The sequence below is a fragment of the Haliotis asinina genome, chromosome 3 (genome assembly GCF_037392515.1).
Source record: "Haliotis asinina isolate JCU_RB_2024 chromosome 3, JCU_Hal_asi_v2, whole genome shotgun sequence".
NCBI lineage: Eukaryota > Metazoa > Mollusca > Gastropoda > Lepetellida > Haliotidae > Haliotis > Haliotis asinina.
In genome coordinates this window covers 21557137-21566512 of record NC_090282.1, presented here as the reverse complement: position 1 = coordinate 21566512, position 9376 = coordinate 21557137, and the positions used below count along the sequence as shown (strand labels likewise).

At 38.8% G+C, this 9376-nt stretch overlaps 1 protein-coding gene across 1 annotated transcript; it reads right to left on the bottom strand.

Moving 5' to 3' along the window:
* Nucleotides 1–611: 611 nt before the first annotated feature.
* LOC137276655 (titin-like) lies at nucleotides 612–8919 on the bottom strand. The gene is made up of 6 exons (XM_067808272.1): nucleotides 8749–8919; nucleotides 3777–3966; nucleotides 2534–2569; nucleotides 2112–2163; nucleotides 1547–1807; nucleotides 612–785 (listed from the first exon to the last, which is right to left on the bottom strand). Exons 2-6 carry the CDS (start codon nucleotides 3873–3875, stop codon nucleotides 730–732), a joined length of 504 nt encoding a protein of 167 aa, XP_067664373.1. The 5' UTR covers nucleotides 3876–3966; nucleotides 8749–8919; the 3' UTR covers nucleotides 612–729.
* Between the last annotated feature and the right edge of the window lie 457 nt (nucleotides 8920–9376).

The window sequence follows — 9376 nt, the reverse complement described above, 5'->3', positions numbered from 1 at the left end:
AAGTAAACAATCGATAGGTGGCGCAGGTTGGTGAGTGGTCCGTGAGAAATTATCTCATTAGAAAATAGTGAATATTTTGAATAGAATATAATGAATCTGAATGGCGGTGGTGGTTCACTGATCTCTGACACTGACACCCACAGAACTGATGGGTAGGAGATTACACCCAACATTCAACATTGAAAATTAACTATGATAAACAGCGTGATAAACTCGGAGACAATGGATGGTCCCTGGTTTCCATTTTAGCAAAGATGACTCAGTTCAACCCGTACGTCAAGTAAAATTTGATGAAGCTAATACGGTGATAGGTCATATAATAAATTACTCATTGGATGTAATTGGAAGGGGACACGATTTGACATCGCCAATATTGTCTGCAACATAAGGCACCCACGCGTTCTGTGTAACATAAGAGTACTTGACAATCCCCTGTGAGATTGCTCAAGACGTTTGTGAACAGTGATTGATATGGGTTATTTTTAAACGAAATATGCAACTTTTGTTTTACATAGGACTGACTTCAGATAGTTATAATGACGCTATTCAGGTGTTTCCAGCGAGTTCTTTATACTAGCCAGCACCCGCACCATAATAATAATAATGAAGCATTTCTTAAATCATGAGTTTATTTAGAATTGGAAGCAACAAAAACGTCCTTTGGAACATAAATGAAAATGTGTCAATTTTCGGAATGTTAACGTTGAGCTTAGCTTCTTCTGTATTGTGTCACGCTCGACGCAGTGCAGGTTGTGGTGGATTCAAAATGCTGTCGACACATATGGCTGAAATAACAAAAAAGTCTCAATCATTATAAATTACACTTAACGAGGTAAATATGATGCCTCTATTGCAGCATATACGAAATGGTTACTATAGAATTTTGTTATATGTGTGTTTATTGTTTAACATAGCACTCTACAAGAGTCCAACAGCAAATAATCAGCTGTTCCAGTGACTGACATCAGGAACATCTGTCTACGCAGTTATAAATATACGATGACATGCACCAACCAAGCCAGAGAACCCGACGGCGTGATCTTGTTGGACACCTTTTACGACAAGCATTGGATTGTTTAAGGCCAATTCTAACACGGATCTTCGCGGGTCTTGGCTTGCAATCATATTAAATCCGTGTAGTTACAAGGAATGACAGTTGTTCAAAGATACAGAAAGGTGTAGAAACAAATGGTATCTATCTAGCATGTGTCTGTTCACTCGGAGGTTTCAAATCACACTTCCTATAATTAAGACTGATCGCAGGAAAATATAGTCGAGCATAATAATATTTACAGAATTAATTTGTTTTCATATTTTTCAATATTGTCACTTGGCACTAAATATGTACTTTATTGTTCTTACCATTCACAAAAGGAATTTAAATAAGAGCGTGAATCGCGACCTTCATTTAATGAATTGCGTAGATCGATGCTTATACAGTTGATCACTGGATTGTCAGGTTTAGACTCGATTATTTACACACCGCGGCCATGCATTTTGGATATGATTGGAGTGAGGCGTAAACTAAACGCATCCATTCACTTACCTTCATTCAACGACAGATGAGCTGATGTTTTGTCTTGGCCAACTCTATACTCATACTTCCCCGTGTCACCAAACTGCACATCTGCCACAGTCAGCTGACGTTCCCTCTCATTTACAGTAGTTTGAGTCTTGTTGGAGTGTGTCAGAGCTACATCGTTGAAAAACCACTGTCCTGTCTCCTCCGTATCATCATGCAACTCACATGTGAAGATGGCTGCTGCTCCCCGGATGACTTCGAGGTTCTTCAGCCTCTTGTTGAAGCCTAACGAACATAGACTCACTGTGCTTAGAGTGAAAACTAGACGTCGGCATTGTCCTCACACATAACACATGATTACACTTTTACTAGAGTATCAGGAATCCGGGGGATATAAATAGAACTGGAAATACATAAAGGTACACTACTACTGAATTAACCCATAATATTAATCCCTTGGTGTAATACATATTGAAGAACGTTTTACTTTCCTCGAGTATGGATATCAGAATGGAAGTTATTACCGATGTTGTTTTAATATTTTGGTGCTTTTCATTCCGGATACACACATATACACATAACAATGTACCAGACGATGAACTTGAAAGATGCAACATATCGCCTCTTGGACCAATTGCTCCCTGTAAGAAAACAGCCGAAGTGAAAAACTGAAGACAGGAGGTATTATTTTACCATCATTTAAAATTTCAAAATGAATTTTGAGTATTGGATTTGAAGGCTATGTTCCATGTTTTACATTATATTTATTATTTTTTGTGGCTGCTATTTTCATCACACGATGTCATTACGATGGACAACAGAGAACGAGTCTTGCTAGCCCCCAAACTCGCTGAAAACGCCTTTCCAAATGTTTGTACTTTAATCAGTTGTATCATTTCCTTTTACAAATGAAGTATCTATTACTGCAAGATAAACATGTATTAAACCTCTTTTTGAAAGTGGCAAATACAGTGTCCTAACAGTGCGATAAAGACATTCCAAGTAACCTACCAACCCGTATGACGATGGTATCCACGAGTTTAGAGACTGAAATGATGGAAAAACGAAGGTAATTATATGTTCAATATTTGGCGTGAGCTTCCTGTACATACGACGATAATAATGCCAACTTAATCGGATACCTCATGTGTTGGAGTTGTGAAATGGTGCACAAAATCTGAAACGTGTAAGGGAGCATACTTTCTCTTTTGGCCTCTGGGTATTCTCAGCCCTATATCACAGCTAGTCGACCATCTACTCCTTATCGTGGCAAATAAGCCTTTTATGTCCCATCACCTGCTTATTATCGACATACATGGATATGCAATTTCCTTAATTCACTGATTACAAATGAATTTGACGAACCCGTTTACTAAAAGTTGCATGAGATACCTATACCTATTTATATTCTTCACGGGGGAGCAGTCCATTTGTGTTGCAAAGGTCTTTTATAAAATGGACACCTTTTGTTTACCAGTTTCGTATTGTAAACTTGGACTGTTTACATTGATGATTCAGCCACAGTGGCTCAGCTAGAATATTATGAAGATTGTTCTCATCAGTGGTGAAATTTGATCTATACCTTTCCCAAGGAGTAAAAGCGTCTCTCCAACATGGATTTACAACAGCTGAAAAACGGTCAAGATTTTCTCCCAGAATATACAATTAAATTTTGAACAGGTCACTGAAGGTTTATTAACTCCTTCTTATAGTTGACTCAAACAGACCATCATACAGTAATCGTAAGTTTTCAGTAATAACCTGTTTGGTTATTATATATTAGTTTTTTGGAAAACCATCTATTCCTGGGGTGTTGCTGTTTTTCATAGATCTTGGGAGATTTACTTAGTATCCCACTCATGAGATATTTCAATTTAAACATTACTCACTTGGAAGAGTGTACACCTTACAGAGGACAACAAAATACAGAATAAACCAAAATCCAGTGTTGTTTATATAATACCTGAACGTAGATGTTTGTATCCATAACGTGTTACACCTCGAATGTTCGGACTACACACTTTGAAATAGTCTACGTTCTAAATATCGTAGTACCTGCATGAGACACAGCTTGCCAGTCCACCATACATACGTTAACTTACGGGGTTGCATCCATAATATGGATAGCACTCATGAGAGTCACAGCAAAGCTAAGGTGGGTGCGAAATATGCAAGTGGGCTAAGTACAACGATGAGATTGGTAAATACTGTATAAATACTGTGCATTAGGAGGTGAAGTAAAGGAATTACTTGCCAGTATTGAACGTATTGGACTTGGAATGTCCCGGTTTCCTGATGTTTCCTTTTCTTTTTGATTACACCCTTCCCAGTCATCTTTTCCGCCAGTAGCCATGATCGACAAAATATAGGCATGAACAGACGTTTGCACGCAGCCTAGTTGAAAGATTGTGGAGGAAGTTCACTCTGGTGAGAGAAGCTGCTATCTGAAAAACAATCACTTTCTTAAAAAGAACAGTTCCAAAGATTCCAGACAAAAACATCAAACAACCATTTCAAATGGCCATGTTTATGTTGTAACAGTACAAATACTCAAAAGAAATTTTCAGCTTGCTTCGTTCAAAGTCGCACACATGCTGACATCAATTAAAGACAATCAAAATGTCTTATGCTGACGTCCACAATGTCCAACAATGATACTCACGAATTACATGCTGACAGCAAAGAATACGTCTTCATAAACACGTCTTGTGCTGATCACATCAGCAAAAAATCAACAAGTCATTTTCCTGTCACAAAAACAACATGGACGCAAATGCGATAACGCAAGTGTGCACACGATGTCGGCAATGTCAGAACCTCATTTGGTACGAGCCCCAACACCTTGTAGGTCCTGCTGACGCAAGAGGAAACAGGGTCTCTGGGTGTGAGTGAGTTAAGATTTAGAGTCAAATCGGCAGTATTGCATCCGTATCATGACTATAACCAGATATAATTTAATAATGAATAAAAGTTATTTCGTCATAGATTAAAAATATATACACAAAACTGCAAAAGAAAGCAATTTTCGAAAAAAAACCCTTAAAAGTAAGCATTCATGTTTATGTATTCTATTTAAAAACTAGACGAAAATTCAGAGTTTCTTATGTTGGTTAGTATATATACTACGATTAAAATCACGTACCATGAAAATAGTGTGAACAAATTGGGTTTTACGTACAGGTCAATTGGATGTTGCGCCTTATTCCCATAAAACACTTTAGTGTTACCCGAGTATATATTGTCAACATATATACAAATACAATCTAAGTATCAGCTAAATCAGTGTTCAAGATAAAAATAGTTACACGAACATTACGATGTACGCGAATATTTGCACGTGTCACTAATGAAGTGGCAATGTTGTATACAATTGTTTTGGAAACAGATAGATATCGCATACGTGTAACTTCTTCAGTACAGACATGGTGTGTCGTCAATAACGGAATGTGGAAATAGTTTTAGGAAATCCTACAGCAAGTTGTCACCAGTGTTTTATGTGTAAAGAGCTCTGTGTGTGCTGTGTATGTATGGGTTGAGTGAGTGAGTGAGTTGAGTTTTACGCCGCACTCAGCAATATTCCAGCTATATGGCGACGGTCTGTAAATAATCGAGTCTGGACCAGACAATCCAGTGATCAACAACATGAGCATCGATCTGCGCAATTGGGAACCGATGACATGTGTCAACCAAGTCAGCGAGCCTGACCACCCGATCCCGTTAGTCGCCTCTTACGACAAGCATAGTCGCCTTCTATGGCAAGCATGGGTTGCTGAAGGCCTATTCTACCCCGGGACCTTCACGGGTCTGTATGGGTTGAGGGATATGCGTATTTTGCATGTATGTAGCATGCAAATCTGTGTGTTGTGGAAGGGTTGGGAATGTAAGCGTCGCTTCATACGTTTATATTAGTTCCTTTAATAGTTTCCGTTGGCTGAGCCGCTTCAGATTGGAGCACGGGTGTGGTGACACTTTATCTCTAGCAATGGCGCCCTCAACACTGACAGGTAGCAGATAGCATCTGACGTACAATCGGGCCATATATTCCATGGCCACGCGGAGTCAATGATGACAGTCTTAAGAGATACTGGTGTGCTGGTTTTAGTTTATCAAAGACTTCAGTCTTAATTCCATCCTTTTTTGAAATTGCACCAACTAGTTCTTTGTGCATGAATATGTGAATATGTAGTGTATGTCGTGGGTCCAGGCCTCTGTTCTAATGGACTATAACGCTTAGTCGTTTTAAAATTTGTTGATTCTGTAAACGTATAGGAGCAACAGCAGAAGGTGATGTATGACCGAAGATGTAACAACTCACCTCGGCCGTGGCATGACATGAAGTGACATATATGAAATTGCACAAATCTTACCACTGCACGAAATGCATTACAAATATGGTATTTCCACTATTTAAAATAATATTATACTTGATACAAAACAGAATATTATGAGCACATTAAGGAAAGCAGACATCACCCACACTTACGTGTTGATACCGATGTTTGATTAATACTATCGTGCAACACGATGTTTTATAACAGATATATTATGAATTCATGTACTACTGTAAAATTGATAAACATCGGTAGAAGGTGGTGTATTGCCGAGGGATGTAACAACTCACCCCCACGGTGAGTGGCAAGTTTGAAAATGCCTATGTCACGGAACAGGAAATATCCGAGACAACGAGAGTAAGATAGAAAGAAGGACTGGGAGAAGAATGCACTGGGAAATACATCCAGCAACAAGTAACTGCTCGAACACGGATACAATGTTTGCAACTTGTACCTCACAGTCAAGACACTTGTCAAAATATTGACGTTGGTTCCATATAGCAGGCTCATCTTGAGTGAACTGTCTTGTGTATACCATTTTACATGATTTTTATCACTGCTGCTATAAAAGTAAAAGCCAACACGGGGAATATATCCAAATGAAATTGACCCGAAGGTGTGAAAATAATGGCATTATCAGTTTAGTGATACCTTCACAACATTTCTCTGTATAGAGAGCGGTCTTCAGGCGAACCGGTGTCTTAATATGGATGGTTCAAATGATACACTGGCCGTGAAAAGATTTCCGGGAACAGAGCTTCCCCAGAGAGGTGATCTAAGGCCCTTTATTTCGCCAAAGCTCTGGCAGCGTGACACAATTGATCAGATAAGTGTTACATCAAAGTAAATCGTAAATCAGCATAAATCAGCTGTCTTTCAAAAATACAAGTTGATGTTAATTTCAGTGTTATTTGAAAGAAACACGATCTGATATGTCAAATTCTACCAAAGACATTCACATTGATGACAGTGCGCAACAATCCTGTGATGTCGTGTAAAAAAACGTGGTCAGTGATTGGTATCTGTACAAGTTGCATGACAATGTGATAAACTCTCAGAAATTACGAGGGAAACAATAAGTGTGTAAATGGTGTCAGTTTAACAAAGATGTCTCAAATCTATTATATACTTTACGTCAAGTACGATGTGATGAGCTAGCAACCTGAAACGACACTTATGAATATAAGTGCGCAACAAACCCATGATCTCGTTTAGGAAAACGTGGTCAGTGATTGGTATTTGTACATGTTACATGACAATGTAACAAACTCTCAGAAATTACGATACAGTTGAAACTTATTTTTTCAACGGCAACACAGTGAGCATCCCAAACATCTGTCCATATAACTGGCGTACCTACACGTTCATCACATCAGCCACGTAGCATATCTCTATACCCTCTCAGTCTTAGCATGTTGTTTTTGAACTAACGTCTCAGACGTTGAGAAATATAATAATTCTGCATATCGGCGGTGGTTCACTTATCTCTGACGCTGACACCCACAGAACAGATGGGGAGGAGATACTATGATCGGTCGGTGCATTGAGACAATAGATAGGTATCTTGTTTCCGTTTGAAAAGAATCATTCAGTTCAGTCCGTAATCAAGTAAAATTAAATTAAGCTATTAAAGTGATAGTTCATATGTTAATTTGATGTAAGTGGAAGGGATCGCGACTCGACAACTCAAATACCAAAGAACGAGGACATTTTTCTATGTCGAAGTTCGCCTGTGCAGAATGAAGAAGTCCTCATTCTTCATCTCCTCAGCTTCTAAAATGGCAATCCAAGAAACCTCACCACTATCTGCAACACGATAAACTCACGCGTTATAAACAGTGCTCGACAAGCTGTATACAACTATCATGTATACAACAGGAGATTTGTTCACAGGGCTCATTTCAGATTGGTATAATCACGCTAACCAGGCCACACTTTATTCTCTGCTTTAAATTTAGTTCTTTATATTAACCAGTACCACCACCACAGCAACGAAACATTCCTTATATCACCAATTTATCGTGCATTAGAACTAACAATATCATTTTGAACATAAATGAAAAAGTGTCAATTCTTAGAATAGTAATATAGATTGCACAAAACGTCTTCACATTCCTTCTGTAATGTGTCAGGATCGCGCATTACAGGTCGTTGTGGATTAAAGACGCTGCTGACACACATAGCTGAAGCAACAAATAGAACACAATTAGGAACCATTATAAATTACACCTAACGAGGTTTATTGGATAACACAACACCCAGAAGTAGTCCAGCCACATGATTATAGTCTGCTAGTAATCGTTGACTTGAGTCTGAACCAGTACCAGTGACTGACATCATGAATGTCGATCTACGCAACTGAGATACAATGACATGTCAACCAAGTCAGAGAGTCTGATCACCCTATCCCGTTTAACGCTTTTTTTCGACAAGCATGGGTTGATGAAGGCCAATTCTAACCCTGATTGCCACGGCTCAGATGGTTACCCAACAGCAATCATACTAAACCTGGGTATTTAGAAGGAATGACAGTTGTTCATAAATACAAACATGAGTCGTGACATAGGGTGTTTTCTATCACGATTCTGTAAAGTTCAGAGGTTTCAAATCACCTCAATTTGAAACTGTTGATTTCAGGACCATGTAATCGAGGATATAATGTTTATAGATATCATTTGTTTTCATAATCTTCAACGATGACAGTTGGCATTAAATATTTATGTTATTATTACTACCATACACAAAAGAAATCTAAAGAAGAGGGTGAACCGTTACGTTCTATTCAATGAATTGCGTAGATCGATGCTCTTGTTCTTGATCAGTGGATTGTCTGGTCCAGACCCTATTATTTACACATCGCGACCATACATTTGGGATACGCATCCATTCACTTACCTTCATTCAACGAGAGATGAGCTGATGTTCTGTCTCGGTCAACTCTGTACTCAAACGTTCTCAGCCATCTTCAGCACTTTGCGTCTTGGCTGAATGTGTTAGAGTTACATCGTTGAAAAACCAATGTCCTGTCCCCTCCGTATCATCATACAACACGCGCCGGAAGATGGCGGAAGTTCCCCGGATGACCTCAGTATCCCGTGGAAGTCTAACGAACATACTCATTGGCCTAAAGGCTGGCATTGTCTCATGGCACGTTACATTTGATAACATGTTCACTAGATAACACTTTTACTCAGGAATCTGTTTGATACAAATAAACCTGGGAATGCAAAATGTTATATGATACTGAATTAACCTAGCATTGACAATAGCTTATTAATGTGATACATTTTCAAGAAGTTTCAACGTTTTTCTCGAGCGAGTGTGGGTATCTGAATGGAAGCAAGTTACCTTGTTGTGTATTAACATGTCAGTGTTTATTATTGCAAATGCACGCATATACAAATAACCCAACGATGTACCTGATGATGAAAGCCATGACCTCAAACATATGCTTCAAGGGTGTCCTGACATATAACTTCCTCTTCCTAACTGCGGACGTCAAGACAGGATGAGTTTCACCATC